At 42.3% G+C, this 15,851-nt stretch overlaps 1 protein-coding gene across 2 annotated transcripts; it reads right to left on the minus strand.

The window, feature by feature from the left end:
- Nucleotides 1-1,756: 1,756 nt before the first annotated feature.
- Nucleotides 1,757-15,554, minus strand: CD302 (CD302 molecule). 2 transcript variants are annotated; one of them, XM_081009004.1, is made up of 7 exons: nt 14,859-14,942; nt 11,974-12,112; nt 6,770-6,877; nt 5,652-5,774; nt 4,635-4,808; nt 3,911-3,937; nt 1,757-2,955 (listed from the first exon to the last, which is right to left on the minus strand). In XM_081009004.1, the coding sequence occupies exons 1-7, from the start codon at nt 14,910-14,912 to the stop codon at nt 2,762-2,764; spliced, it is 819 nt and encodes a 272-aa protein (XP_080865130.1). In that variant the 5' UTR covers nt 14,913-14,942; the 3' UTR covers nt 1,757-2,761. The 2 variants fall into 2 exon arrangements, with proteins under 2 accessions (XP_080865130.1, XP_080865131.1); XM_081009005.1 differs by lacking the exons at nt 11,974-12,112; nt 14,859-14,942 and adding an exon at nt 15,126-15,554.
- Nucleotides 15,555-15,851: the final 297 nt, after the last annotated feature.

Consider the following 15,851-nt stretch of genomic DNA (forward strand, 5'->3'; position numbering starts at 1 on the left):
CAGTATGAAAGGAACATTTGGAAGACAGGATTGAAGTGCCAGAATTAAAATCAAGAAAACTAATGAATTCCCCATATCTGAATACAGACCTAAGATCACCTTCTGAAACCTTTCAGCAAGGAAGGAGAGGCTATTTCTAATCCTTTGCAGATGTTCTATAGTATGGTTTAAGTTTTGAAAGCTATTTAATGATCTAAGAACTGTAACCATAATCTCCCCCCCCCCCTTCCAACCTTGGCAATTGCTGTAGCCGTTCTGATTCCAGGGAGAATCTCTGTAGTAGCATAGAGAGCAGTTGGCAGCGAAATCTAGATGGCCCTACTGTGAACACAGAAGGTTAGTAAACCCAGTTTCAAAAACACAAGTCACCAGGATAAAACCTGAAATGATTTTACATTGATGTTGATGAGCTATATAAAACTCCCCTTATGACATGTTCAGAATTAAATTCATTTTTAAGTAATATGTATTTAGTGCCACCTTTCTAACCAAAATTGGATTGCTTTTTCCGGTGACTGGCATGCAGTTATTTGAAGACTTACTAGTGTTAGATCAGTTAGGATGTGATGTCTATGGTAAAGTATTCAAATGATTGATAGCTTATTAAGTGTAATTGTGCACTTAAACAGATTGCACATCTCTCTGGGTTTAAGTGCTAGTTCAGTTGAGCTACTAGTTGCAATTTAACATATGGTAAACTTCCTGCATAGTATTGTCCCCTGCTCAATCATTTCAGGAATTGATGGTGCTTACTCTCTCAAACACACATCTTTCAGTACTTTGTTATTGTTTTACTATAAACTGCTTTATTGAACTACTTAATGTGTATAATGCTAGGAAGGCCTAATCACCTTTAGTCCCCCCCCCTCTCCGTTTGATTGCTGTGGACCCCAGCAGCTATTTGATGTATTTGCAAACTGGTTTTTGCAGATTAGGAATATTTCATGAGCCATATACTTCTGAATGATAATGGGTTCAGTTGTCCTGCAGTATGTTATTCCTCTCCCTCCATTTCCTTTTTAAAGTTACATTTACTAGCCACAGATGATCCCATATGCCTCTATTCAAATGAATGAGAAATGGTGTCTCAAACTCCTAAGCCACTTTGGGTTATCCTCACCAACATCTCAAAATAGGGTCGAGAGGAGTAACAGCATTTTGCCTGTATAATTTTGTTTATATGGGTATACACTTTAACACTAGAATGCATTGTTTGATTTTGCAAAAGAAAGCATGACTATATTTCTGCAGGTACCCTCTCTCCAAAAATAACCGTTACAGAATGCAGTGGAGCATGTTGGACCCCATAGATTTCCCCCTCTAGGGATTAATGCTTCTCCATGGTGGTTTTACTTCAGCACTTGAATTAAAATGCTTATAGTACTCAAACCTGCAATACTGATTTATTATTTGCAATGCTCTTTTGAAAAAACAAATTCTCTTTTATTTACTATAAGCACCATATTCCTGCTAGGCATCTTTGTTTTGTTTCTCCAGGGCTTCCTGATAGCACAGTGAAATTCTCCTAATTAATGTCAGGTTTTGTTTACCAACAACAACCCCAATAACACTTTTTGGAATATGGCACCAAGAAAATACATGTTTATTTCATACTGGAGTAATTTAAAATCAAATTTTTGTTTGGGTTTCTTTGCTAGTATTTTGAAGGATTCCTTTGGGACCAATGGCAAATTGATAGTGTTAAAACAAATGGTGTAAGAGGGTTCTGCCTTCCATCTGTCATTCTCAAAAAGAATTCATATAACTAGAGATTTATTTATATCAGAATTATACACATGAAAATATAGAGACATGTACACATGCATGATTTTCCCCACCACTGTGTTAATATAGGAGGAGTTGGCATTCGGGTATGGAGTTTTGTCAGATAGCTATAGTATGCAACATTTCAGCTTGCAAGACCAATTTTTAAAAAACACTTGGCATGGCCTCATGATTAAAGGTATGAAGGATGGCGTTACTACATGCTCCAAGAAACTTTTGTGGAGGCTATGTGAAATAACATCTTAGACTTGATAACAGGACCACCCCTAGTATTATGGTGAAACTTATAATAACAAAACCTACCTTTTCTGCAGATGGTTCCAATCTACAACTGGAATTCTGATTTCAGAAACAATTGAAAAATGTATAATTGTGGTTTGTCATTTGTTTCTCGATGCCATTTGTTAATGTAAATAAGGGCTTCAGGTGTGGGCTTTTAAAAGTTCTTCAGGCACAACATAATCTTCAAAGTTTAGCACAATAGCTTAAGGTGAGAGTGATAGAGGTGAATCTCTGGATGTAGGAGACCACTTACTTCTGGACGAATGGCAGGTTTCTATGTACAGCTGTCCTTTCCTCCATTATATTACCTAGCCAAAGCTAAACACTGTGAAGGCCGGCAGTTGCAGTTGCAGATATTAAGCAACTGTGGAAGTGCTTAAATTTGGCTGGACTGTATCTGCTGCTGTTTCTCCTCTAGCCAGCCTTAACCTCTCCCGCAACCAAACTGGTAGTTCAATTTGTGCCAAGGCCTTTTTGCATAGTGAAAAACACAATAGAATAAAAGTGCAGTTTGTGAAAATGGTACAACAGTTGCATGGATGGAAATTTACTTCCTGTGCGTAAGAGCAATTTAATTTACCATTGAAGGTCGTTCATCTTCATGTGGAATAATGTCAGACTGTCTTTTCCTTGAGGTATATTTCTTGGGAGCCACTGTTGTTCTTTCTGTAATTATGTTATAAATAAATACAGTTTAGGCAGTATATTCATTTTCTTCTTCTACAAGAACCACTTCATCACTGCTTGGCACTTGAGTGGTAGAACTGTATGCAGTACATCCTGTTCCAGAAGAAACCCTCCTTTGATATAGGTACCAGAGAAATGCTGCAGACACTGCCACAATTACTGTTGAAGTTATGACTAAGGTAGTTGTCCAAGCGGTTTCATCTGAAACGATACAGGGATTCCGTCAATGGGATGTAGTCAAATTATGTACATTCTTTCTACACTACAGCTAAATGTTTATCTGCTATCACACTTGGCACACTAATAGTAGTGATTGCCTCTTTGCTTGGATCTAATTACCAGTTTGCAACTATTTAGAAAATAGCTCCTTTTCTACAAGTTACCATGGAACACAAAGGTAGCTCGGTGGACAACAGTCTCACATTTTTCATTATACACAACATCAGATACTATATGAATGTTAATTTATCATAGCATACCCACAAGACAAACTTTGTCACCTCTTTGCTTTCACGTAGTCTTGTTCTATATGGCACTTTATTCCCAAAGCTGCTGATGTTCTACAGAGTAGTATCCACTAGTGACAAGCATGTCTATACACAATCTCCTTTCTAAAAAAGCTTATGTGACACCAAATCAGGGTAAAACTACTGGGTAACAATGCAGAACTCTGGGTGTCATTTGCTACTTGCTTGTAACCAAATTACAGTGGTACCTCAGGTTTCATACGCTTCAGGTTACAGACTCCGCTAACCCAGAAATAGTGCTTCAGGTTAAGAACTTTGCTTCAGGATGAGAACAGAAATCGGGCTCCGGCGACGCGGCAGCAGCAGGAGGCCCCATTAGCTAAAGTGGTGCTTCAGGTTAAGAACAGTTTCAGGTTAAGTACAGACCTCTGGAACGAATTAAGTACTTAACCTGAGGTACCAATGTAAATGGGCCTGAAATACTGATATAATAATAACAAATAACAACCATGACATTAACTTTAACCACTTGAATATGTACACAGATCACAGGGTAAGTGTGAATGCTGTAGTTTCCTTATTCAATTACAAAGCGCAATAGCTCTGAATAACCAAGAGAAAATGCTCTCTTTTCAAAGCTCAAGTACTGAATTTTTTTTGGGGGGGACCGGGACCAAAAGATAACTCACCCGGTAAATACTTCTTTTCATAAGGAACTGCAAACATACATGCAAAAGAAAATGAAAGGTGTTAATATGTGTTTATCTTAAAAGCAGCAATTTGCTTTCACTGTAATAACTGACATTTCTAACATCCTGAATCTCGAACACAGCATTCTATGCTCTTCAGGCCCCAATCCCAGTAACCTTTCCTATTCACTTGCATTAAAGAATGTTGTGCACTGTATGCATATGAGAAGCTCATTTCTGTATAAGGTGCTGAAACACCAGATCTTCATGTTCATGTGGAAGGGACAGAAAATGAGCAGAATCCTTTATTGTGCAGAAATGACTGCTCCAGTTAATTAAGACTTCTGTGATGTTAAGAAATGAAGTCTTGTCCTTCGGTTCCAATGTGATAAAAGCTAGAAGCAGGAACCAAACCAACACCATCGCCTTTCCAATAATCTTCCATAACTAGTCAAAAGCAATGCTAGTACTGGTATGCTTTTTATAGGGGTATTCACAAAAACAGTTTCCCAAAAGTTAACCCTCCTTGAGCAATCTTGCAAAATTTTGTGTAGCTGATCTCTTAAGACTAAAGGGAAGATGTTTAGAAGATGCTCTTAAAGTAAAATTATTACCCGTAGCAGTGCTAATTGCGCCCAAGACAATTCCCTGCAAATCTCTGAACTCTGAAATCTAGCACTAAGAAACCATTTATAGTATAACAAATAGTGTGGGTATTACATACTGGAGGTTTCACAAAGGACTTCAGTCAGTGGAAGGTGCTCACAGGCTGCTTTTTTCCATCGGCCTGATGATGTCTGCATAACAGCACAGGTGTTTATTAGCTCCTCATTACTTTCCTCCTCTATCCAGTTTGTAAAATTCACTTTGGATTGATCGTACCATTTGAAAACGTTCTCTGCAACAAAATAAAATTCAAGTTTTAAAGTCCTATAACATTAAGGCTGGTTTGTGTGTGTAGGAAGAAGTCTCTGCCTTGTGTGCACCTCCTGTGTGGGTGGAAGTTTAATTTCACTTTGCAGAAGCAAAGATCCTGGTTTAAAACAAACTCTAGTCAGTTTCTAAAGTTAGCTTCAAAAGCAGGAGTTATGAAGATAACTTTTATAATTAACCAGAGTTTGTTTTATGCTATGATCTTAGTTTCATGGGTAACAAACGTGCCAGGCCTTCTGGAAAGTGAAATGAAAATCTGCTACAGTCCTTGTCCTGCAGGAGGAGGGGGAAGAGCAAGTCTCATATCGACTTCGTACTGCTAAAGGTAATACGTGGTTGACTGGTAACATCTGAACATGGTCTAATAGTAACAACATCTTGCAATAAAACAAACACAAGCACAAACCCTCCACCACCACAAAGTGTCCTCTGCCACCTCAGAGGGAAGCTCTATTGAGATCACTGGAACTTACTTAGGATTGTTCTTTAGTTGCTTGATCAGGGGTCAGCAAGCTAAGGCCCATGGGCTGGAAGGAGCCCACGGAGGTCGTTTGACCGGCCCATGAGCTGCCCCTGAACTGAGCCACCTGCGTGCTGCGTTAAACCGGTGCAGTGCAGCATGGGGACTCGCTTCTGCAGCACCAGAAATTGTGTCTGTGCAGATGCTGGAAATCACGGACACGTGTGTATGCTCACGCACGTACACCAATCTGGCCCAGGCAAGATAAACCTTGCCGACCCCTGTGCTTGATTATACCATCAAAATTAAACCAAGGTCAGATTTCTTTTGAGATTTCAGTTCACTTACCATCTGTATCAAAAAACATGCCCAATGATATGTATTCCGGACCATGCCAATGGGTGCAGAACGTGCTCCGAATAAAGCTATTCTCCTCTTTGTTATTTATGCTTATAATGTCAGCTCCAGATGCTACATTTGAAGGGGTGGGTGGGAAACAAACAAACACCAAAAATCAAATCCCAGCACTTTGTCAGATCTTAGTCTAAAACAGACTGAACAGAAATAGTGCTCATATGTGACCTTTTCTTATGCTCAAGTACTATTAGGTTTTGTGTACCCCCCCCCCCCGTTTCATGAAAGACAAACAAGCCCAACCACCCAAGTTAATTGTGTCTGTGGCCCCAAATATGCCAGAGTGTCTGCTGCGACATACAGGAGCATGTGTGGCACACAATCCCAAGTGGAAAGCATTCCCAGAATGTAAAAAAAAAAAAAAGCTTTAAAAAGACTGGGCTAATAATGAAATAGCAAACTGCTCCCCTCCTTTCCCCTCCGGATATGGTCAAGAGCACAATTAAAAGCCTGTTGAAGTAAATTTGCGGGAGTCTGGACGTGGTAGATTACCAGAAACTCCGGACTGGGCAAATTAAATCAGAGCAGCCATTGAAGCATCAAACAGGATGAAATACTGATAACACTGTACTGCATGAAAAGCTGCTGCTCTGATCAGAGTAACATTCTATCTCCGATGGCCGACTAACTATGGGCCTCTAGAGGTTGCTGCATTATAACCCCGAGCATCCCTGACTACTGGTTATACTGCTGGGCCACAGGTTTCCCATCCCTGCCTTATTTTATTTATTTATTGAATTTATGTACCACCCTATACCTTCAGGTCTCAGGGTGGTTCACAGAATAAAATCAAAATATAAAACCACAGCCCAATAACCCTTCACACAGCTGTTGGGAGGATAAAATGTGTGAGATGCTTTGAACACTCCCAACAGCATCTGAAGGGCCTTAGGCTAGTCTCCCTTGATCTACAATTATTATATCTTATTGTCACAGATAAAATAATTACAAAAAATAATGTACCTAGAACAACGCAGCCCTCAAGCATAGCCACAGCCTACGTATCTCATTAGTGACTCAAAAAGGGACTGGAGAGGGATTAGTTGTATTACCATTTCCCTTGCAGACCTCCCTGGTATCATCGAGAGTCTCCAACGTTCCTTCAAGTAAAGCATAGCAGCTCCTTCCAAAAGAAAGCCAAGCAGCAGAGGGACATACAACTAGGGAAGACAACGGTCACAATTAGTTTCCTGTATATTTGCATCCTGCCTTTTGATTAAAAAAATTCACACAGTGGTACCTCAGGTTACATACACTTCAGGTTACAGACTCCGCTAACCCAGAAATAGTGCTTCAGGTTAAGAACTTCACTTCAGGATGAGAACAGAAATCGTGCTCCGGCGGCGCAGCAGCAGCAGCAGCAGCAGGAGGCCCCATTAGCTAAAGTGGTGCTTCAGGTTAAGAAAAGTTTCAGGTTAAGTACGGACCTCTGGAACGAATTAAGTACTTAACCCGAGGTACCACTGTACTTAAAACTGTAACAAAATTGTTTAGACAAACTCCGTATTCAAAAGCAGCTTTAGAGCAGGAAAACTATTCATGGCAGTAAAAAGACAAGACACCAGAAGATCCCAGAGGCCCTATCAGAAAATACCACCTTTGCAAAACACCTGATAGTTAACCAGGAAGGGACAAGGGGAATCTCCCCAGAGAGGGAGTTCCAGGGTTTGGGTGCTAGTGTGGAATAGGCTGGATCTCTAGTGACCAGCCACCATTCAGATGATGAGAGCACATGGAACAGGAGTTGCAAGGAAGATCTTAATGTGCACCAGGATTCATAATTGGAGACAACTGTGTTGGGGACAACTCAAGCAGTTTAGCAAACCACTGAGTGCAATAATGCAGGAAGGATGACACCTGGGCTATAGATGGCAGAAAACTAATCTTAGAGCCTTATCTTCCAGCCTACACTTCCCACCCCCATTTCATCTGTGCTGTGCCATACAGTAGAACTACTACACACTGCCATTTCTGCTATAACAGTTCTATTTCTGAAGCTGCTCCCAACAACATGGTGTCCTGGGCACTTCACTAAACTTTTTTTTAAAAAAAATAATACAAGCAGTGCTCCAGATGTTTGTAGAAAAGTAACACCATGCAATGGTTGTAACCCAGCATACGTGAGCCACAACTAAATCCAGTGCAAAGTCAGTGGGATTTGTGATCAGACCTGTGCACTTTTTATGATTGAGGGCCAAACTAGATCACTTGTTAACTTTAAAAGTTAGCGAACAACAACTGGGAGGGACCCTGAGTTGGATCTGGACATTTCCATTATTTTCCCCAGCACTTTTTTCTAAGGAAAAATCAACCCCCGCTGGCTATTTGCCTCTTTAGAGGATACTTGCAATGGGGGGGGGGGGGGGGAGTGTTGCAGCTCATGGAAGCAAAGAGAGTTTTTCATAGGTAAAATGGTACTGGGGGGAAATTTAACCTACCCTCTCTTAGCACCACAGTTCCTACCCAAATCCCCCACTTCTGGTTGTTGTTTAGTCGTGTCTGACTCTTCGTGACTCCATGGACCAGAGCACGCCAGGCACTCCTGTCTTCCACTGCCTCCCGCAGTTTGGTCAATGCTGGTAGCTTCGAGAACACTGTCCAACCATCTCGTCCTCTGTCGTCCCCTTCTCCTTGTGCCCTCCATCTTTCCCAACTTCAGGGTCTTTTCCAGGGGGTCTTCTCATGAGGTGGCCAAAGTATTAGAGCCTCAGCATCAGGATCTGTCCTTCCAGTGAGCACTCAGGGCTGATTTCCTTCAGAATGGAGAGGTTTGATCTTCTTGCAGTCCATGGGACTCGCAAGAGTCTCCTCCAGCACCATAATTCAAAAGCATCAATTCTTCGGCTATCAGCCTTCTTTATGGTCCAGCTCTCACTTCCATACATCACTACTGGGAAAGCCATAGCTTTAACTATATGGGCCTTTGTTTGCAAGGTGATGTCTCTGCTTTTTAAGATGCTGTCTAGGTTTGTCATTGTTTTTCTCCCAAGAAGTAGGCGTCTTTTAATTTCATGACTGCTGTCACCATCTGCAGTGATCATGCAGTGATCACTTCTGGTAGAAGCTTCTATTTGCTAAGAAGCTTAGAAGCAAGATATCTAGCTGTGGATCTCCATCATCATCTTTAGTTAGGCTCTAGATTACTTGGAACAGCCTTCTTATAAATTCAAGGCTCTCTCCTCTAAGTCTTGTCTCATCCAAAGTGTTTTCCTGGACAGCTATAGCACCACCTATATTGCAAAGGCCACTGCTAATTAACCGGCATAAAAAAAATCGCAGTAAGTTGATCAGAGCTAAACTGGCGTCCTCCTCCTTGTACTAGAAGTATAAGGAAAGACAGGAAAAGTCAAGCAGCATTTGATGAATTTCCTCTATATCTCATGCTCAGGCTGTGAAAGCCTTTGCATATGCACTTACAACAGGGACATCTTTGAACAAGGCAGAAGTATCAGCAGGGTTGGGGAAAACTTCAGGTTTGCCAAAGTATGAAATTTACATATTTAGGTGAAAACACCAAAGTGGGTGGGAACCCTAAAAAAAAGCTCAATAAGGATTGAGGTCCCATAGTGGCGGTGGCATCTTCCCCAACTGGGTTTTTTTTGGGGGGGGGAGGGAGATGGAAAGTATATGCTGATTTAATCAACCCACTAAATCCATGATAAAACAACTTTATATATATATATATATATATGAAAATAGCAACAGCCCTAATTATTTTACTACCGCACTGAGTGTTTGTGAAATAGGGTGGGATATTTTAAAGCCAGGTATGAAAAACCCATGGCTTTCCAGATGTTAGCTCAGAATCCCCTCTGGTCCCAATGGTCAGGGATAATGAAATAAAAATGACTCAATATATGTGCTTTTCTTTAAAAAGAAAGAGAGAAAGAATGCCAATCAGCAGTAAAGGTTTTTCTTCTTTGCTTTAGTTATTATAACTACTTGCTTGGTGTGAAGTCAGATATGCCTGCTGGAAACAGAACTTGTTATTTACATCACGGCACAATGAAAATATCAGATTTTATCCATCTGACATTAACCTGGAAGTAACTGCAAAGGTGGCTGAGTTTTTGTTTCTCTTAAGAGTGGTGAATGGCACTATTTAGTGGGAAGAAACTCCAATGAAAATCCTTATTATTACATGTTTTACATGGCTGTATATTTGTATATATTTTAAAATTTTATATATGGATGCTTTGTGATGGCCTATATTTGTAATGCCTAAAAAGGTTTGGCGAAGAAGAAGATTTACAGAAACTGTTGCCTTGCAAAAAACATTAGCGGGTTTGTACTGCAGAGGCACTTTCAGCTCTGTTTAAGATGAAAAATTGCTTGTCCGTGTTCAAAACCACAAAGAACAGTTTAAAAGGAACTAAGTACATTTTGTGTTTGTGTGTTTTTCCTTCTCTTCCAAGGGCACAAATAAAATTTGCTTTTGGAACATTTTGCAAGGGGAAAGAAGTACAAAAAGAGGGGGGGAGGATCCTAAAATCAGTTCAGCTCTGCAAGAGAACAATTAGTGTCAATTAGTCTTGATCTGAACAACTTTTTCTATACAACAGACTAGCAACGTATAGACCCATAACTATATGCACTGTTCACCTTATTTCTGTTTTATAGATGGCAAAGCAAGTAAGAATGCAACAGATCCAATGTAACATTTCTTACTATCGTTCCTAACTACTGGCAGCCTGCACATCTCATATATGTGGGTTACCACTGGCTTGCTGAAACCAAAACACCGTGTGTGGAAGAAGTCTTTCACAACTTTATGGATATAAGCTGTGGTCGCTTTATGGATATAATCCACCCTAGGCTGGATTTTCCAGTGATTTCCATAGGATGAGAAGAGTACAAAACCCATGGTTGAATCAAGTTTCCATTAATCTCCACTAAAAACCTCTGTCTATAACTTTATATATGTGGGTGATATACAACTAAGTCATATTTAGAGTAGACCCATAGAAATCAATAGACTTAAACCTATTAATTATAATGGGCCTACCTGTACGAAAAATTGGATAACATGGCCAAAAAAAGGAGTTAATACTGTAAGCTCTACAGAGCTCTCTCTCTCCATCAAAATAATTGACGACAGAAGCAGCAGTTTAAAATCTTTGTGTTTTGCCTACAATCAAGAAAACAGACAGCCATCTAACAGAAGTTATGACAGATATTCATTTAAAGTGTAGGCTAACACCAAAGCCCTGTTTTCAACTATAAAACATTGTTTATAGTTACAGAAATACTCACTGACCAAAGAATCTACTTCACCCCTTCCGGGGGGGAAAAACAAATATGGGTACCATATGTCTAGGGCAACAAACAGATGGCATACTTTATATACTTTCATTTTGAAAAGAAAGAACTGGTAATACCACAACGATTTTAAAAATAACATGTCCAGTTACATATGGCAAGATGCAGCCAAACCGCCAACACTCCTTTGATTTCATGTAACCATGTTAAAATGTTAAAAATGCAGTATGTATTCTGGAAATTAAACTTTGTAGCTTTTGTCTTGGGCTTGTTTTTTCTTAAACGTTCCTTGCCACGACAAGAAATGCTTCCTTTATGCCAGCACTCACCCTGCTTCCTAAAGACTGCGGAGGCTGGCTTTCTGCAATGTGCTAAAATATAGTGATAAACTCTCCTTTCCATTGGATGCGTAGTAATGTGTGAAGGTAGGTGGGCTGAGACTGGGTTATGTGGTCCCTGTACAAGACCCTAGGAAGATGGATGGAGCAACACACATGAGATAAGGGAAACTACCCAAGGGTCAGAAAAACAATAGCTGTTGGTTGAACAGTTTTGATGGTACAAAAGTCTCTGGTTCATAAAGTTTCAAAGAAACACAGGAAGACTACTGGCAGCAGCTCTCCAAGGTTTTAGACAAGACTCTTGACCAGCTGCTTCTGGAGATGCCAAGGCCTGAATCTGGGACTTTTCAGCTCTTCCCTATACATCTAAGCTCAATTTCATAAAGCTCTTCCAAGCAGAGAAAGTCCAGAACGTACATGGAATATGATAGCCTGCTGCTTCTGCTGCAAAACTTGAGGGAGTCAGCATAATGCAAGAGATCTACGTTCTCCAGCCCTATGCTCCAGCTGTTTTTTGTTAATCCCTAAAGGATACCGAAAAAGACAAAACAAATGGAAGGTATACATTACAGTGCTGGGGAGTGAGAAATCCATTCTTTAAGTTTGAAAAAATTAACTATTATTTCAAATAACTGTCCACATATAATAATAAGCACTTGTATTCGACACACTTCTTTTTTTCAAATTAGAGTGACTCTCTCCACTGCTTAGCAAGGCTACACATATATTAGATGGGTGCAGCTGCCAGTGGATGCATTGTTCTCCTTTTAGCCATGGTCTTCCCACTTCAAAATGCTAAACAAAAAAAAATGCCCTAATACAGGGATGAGGATCTTGCAGAATCTGCTAGCTTTTTTTTCTTTTTCCTGGAACTTTTTTTTTTCTTCTTGCTGGAATAGAGTGGTGCAGAGCCAGGGACAAAGTGTTGTCTTCTCAGAAGGTAGAGTCAATTACCCGCTGCAGTATTTGGGCAACAGACTTCAGAGTTTAATCCCAACCATGTGTGCTCAGAAGCAAGTCCTATCAAATTGCTTCCTGGGTAAGTAAGGCTAGCAGCCTTAGCTGACCAATCTGCATCCCAGTTGCTACAAGCCAAGGAGTCTTAACACCTCACTTCAGAAAATAACAGTTGAAAACACTGACAGATCTACTGCATCTAATCCTGTGGCCTACCTTTTTTTTGGCCCACCCCTGTGGTCAATGAATTTTCCCTTGTTGCTAAGCATTTCAACAATTAAGCTCTGATCCTGAAAAGAGTCACAGTATATCTACGCATATAGATAGCCTCACAATGTAACCAGGATCACACACACCCTCGCACCTACACATACAAATAATTTTAGCAGTGGATATAGGAATTAATGTCTATATGATTCTTGAAATAGCTCTCAACAACCAAAATAGGGAGAAACAGAAAAAGAAAGTGTTTCTTTTCAGGCCATGAGACTGGAGGTTTTGTTTACTTTGACTCATGTTTTCTCAACATCTGTGCACTAGCCAAATGGACTTCAAACAAACAACTGCCCAGAGTAATGCAAGTCTTTTTAATCTCTTTATGAAGAAAACAGGAAATTAATTTGCCCATTGTCCGATTTGTTTCCTGTGATGATGAAGCCTTAAAAGCTTGTGGGTCACATGATATATCTTGGTATGTATTATCTCATCCTAGCAAAACCTCTTCCCTCTTCCACCCCCCCTTCATTCAGCTCTGGACAGATGAACCAAATACAATCCCTCCCTCATCCTGACCAACCAACAATACAGAGTTGTTGGGGGAATCTGTCCTAAAGAGAACAGGTCTCTAAAATACGTTTTGAAACAGTTTTCTGAATTAAAATGTATTATATTAAATTACAGGTTCTCCAGTTCATGCTCATACTAAAATGTAATGCAAAACTTAAAACTAGAGCACACTTACAAATATATTTTAATACATTTGATGGCTGGACATCCTCCCCTCTTTTTACAGGGGGCTATACCCCACAAAGGCAGAAACCATTGCCTAGACCAGGGGTTGGCAACCTAAGGCCCATGGGCCACAAGCAGCCCATGGGGGTCATTTATCCGGCCTATGGACCCCCGCCGCTCACTCGGTTAGCTCCTGTGCGCCACGCTAAACTGGCGCGGAGCAGAGTGGGGACCGCCTTCCGTGACGCTGGCCGCCTTCCCATTGGCTGCAGGAAGCTCCTGCAGCCAATGGGAAGTTGCGTATGCCTCTGTGCCGGAAGGAGTGCTGGAAACAGCGTTTGTGCATGCGTACGCACTCCAGCCCACCGTGGCGTCTGCAGGACCGTGAACCGGCCCAAGCCACAAAACTTTGCCGACCCCTGGCCTAGACTGTGGGACCTTTGGTCCAGTTTACATCCTTCAGGATCCAGTAGAAATCATGCTGCCAAGGGCAGAAATTGTGTAGTGTATGAGAGATTTTGATCCAACAACTTCATCTCTTGTATTATAACTTGACATTTTATCTGCTATACATACTTTATACCTTGATGTTTTTTAATGAGAAACCCTAGTTCCCAAGCCTTCAGGAAAGTAATGGTTCTCCATTGGGAAATCCCTTTACACCTAATAAAATATGAGCCAAATTCTGGCTGCAGCTCCTGGTAAGTGAGGTGAGCTAGGAGCCCAGGTTTGGAAGACATGCTAAGTCCAACCTAGACATAGCTCAGTGCGGTGCAGGTGCAAAAAGGGGGGGGGGGCAGAGAGGAGTTCCTCTCTAGGAGCTTTCAATTTTGCACAATCACAATAAGCCATAGTTTAAGCCAGTAAGCTGCCAGGCCACTGGTTCCTCTAGCTCACACCAGGTGCAGCTGCAGCAAAGCAGTTGCTGCTATGTTGGACTCCAGCTGAGACTGCTCAAAAGGAGATCTTTTCTGCATTTTTCTGATGGTTTTAATTTAGTAGAAAGCATAGGCCTAGCCAGGATTTTTGATAGGGGCCCCCAAAACGTTGTTTTTTAGATCACACAAAAAATTGTTGACATTTCCTTTGAATTTTTTTTAAAGGGTGCCCCCCCAAAGAGGACATGGGGGGCAGGGTTCTGTTTTGGAGGCAAGCTTTTCTTGGGGGGGGGGGAGAACTTCAGTTTGGTAAGTGTTTCTATTGCTGCCCTCTCTTGGCTTTGCCCATGGTAGGAAGGCTAACTAGGGTAACCCTAAGCAAATTGCTTTGTAAATTGCCATTTGTAATGTGCATTACCAACATGAAGTAAAAACCAAATGTGAAAGTGGGTCACATGTTGCCCTGCCTCAGATTCAGGCGACAACCCTACAAATGTTCACTTGAGAGAGACTGCATAATTGGGAATAAGCATTTTATTTATTCAAATTCTTCTAACTAAACAGCGTTTGTTTACCTTATTTATTTGTAGCCCCGATGAGCTTAGGGCCACCATACTGGTCTCCCAATAACTCCCCCCCCCCCCCCGCAGCTAAATGATATGGAAAAAGTGCTTCAGGGAAACCTAAGGAGGTCTATGGGCGAGTTCCGAATCTGATGCCAGGTTTCCCCACCAAGTCCTTGCCGCTTTACCCACTGCGCCACACTCTCCCAGCGAGGTCGCGCTGCGAGCCCTGCGCGTGAGGGACATCCACGTTTCTCGCCACGAGCCCGCGCGGGGAGAGCTTCCCTGGGCAACGGCCCTGCAGGCAGGAGAGGAGGGCGCGCGGGCGAGCCGGGGAAGCGCAACCCGGAGGCCGCGAAGAAGAGGAACCCCCTCGCCCCGCTGCCAGCCCCGCATTCACTTGGCGCGCCCGGCCGGGACTAGCGGGGAGAAGAGAGGGAGGAGGAGCCCGCTCCTTACCGTCTGCTGCTGCTCCTTGGAAAGGCAGCGCGGCGGCCAGGAGGAGGCCGCTCAGGAGGCAGGAGCGCGCGCTCGAGGGGGCGCCCATGGCGCAGCGAAGCAAGCTCCGTCCGAGCCCGGCCCACTCGGGGCTCGACGACGACGACGCCACCCACTCCCTGCCGCTGGCGGGGTAGCCGGGGGTGGGGTGGGCGTGGGCGAGCCCTGGCTCGTGCTCCGGCTTCGGAAGCGGGAGGGAGGAGAGCAGCAGGTCCAGCAAACTTCTGCAAGGGGAACTGGGTGGCGGGACTTCTCTCTCTCCCCCTCCTCAGTTGGCGGAAGGGGCTGGTCACGAAGAAAAGCCCTCCAATGCACAGCAGGATTTATCCAATGTTGCCTTTGGGGTCTTGTGATCCCGACAGAGCTTTTGCGTCTTTAAGTGTAGGCAGAAATTCAACTGGCACAGGTTTCCGTCATCAAGGGACGCTCCTGTCGAACGCCTCGCGTCCCACCCAGTTGGGAAAAGGCGGTCGGAAGCAATTGGAACCTCCCTGCTTAAGTTTCCGTGTGTAAAGTTAAAACGGCACTTAATGGAAATACTTAAACTACTTGGAAGGTTATTCAGATGCGCTTGGCTCCTTTCCTCTCGAGGAATCTTTTAGCTATTGGTGCTTCTGTCAGAAATGCAAAATCTCCTTTTTGTACGCTGTGCTAATTATTTCAGCATAACTCCTTTTTTTCCATGCT

This window comes from Podarcis pityusensis (genome assembly GCF_964106645.2).
Source record: "Podarcis pityusensis genome assembly, chromosome: 1".
In the NCBI taxonomy this organism is placed as follows: Eukaryota; Metazoa; Chordata; class Lepidosauria; order Squamata; family Lacertidae; genus Podarcis; species Podarcis pityusensis.

Coding starts and splice junctions, on each gene's coding strand:
- CD302 (XM_081009004.1), bottom strand. CDS start 14,912: ATGTCCCTCACGCGCAGGGCTCGCAGCGCGACCTCGCTGGGAGAGTGT. Junction 12,113..14,858: donor CGCTGGGAGAGTGTGGCGCA/GTGGGTAAAGCG, acceptor TTTTTTGTTTAG/CATTTTGAAGTGGGAAGACC. Junction 6,878..11,973: donor AAGAAGTGTGTCGAATACAA/GTGCTTATTATT, acceptor TGTCTTCCCTAG/TTGTATGTCCCTCTGCTGCT.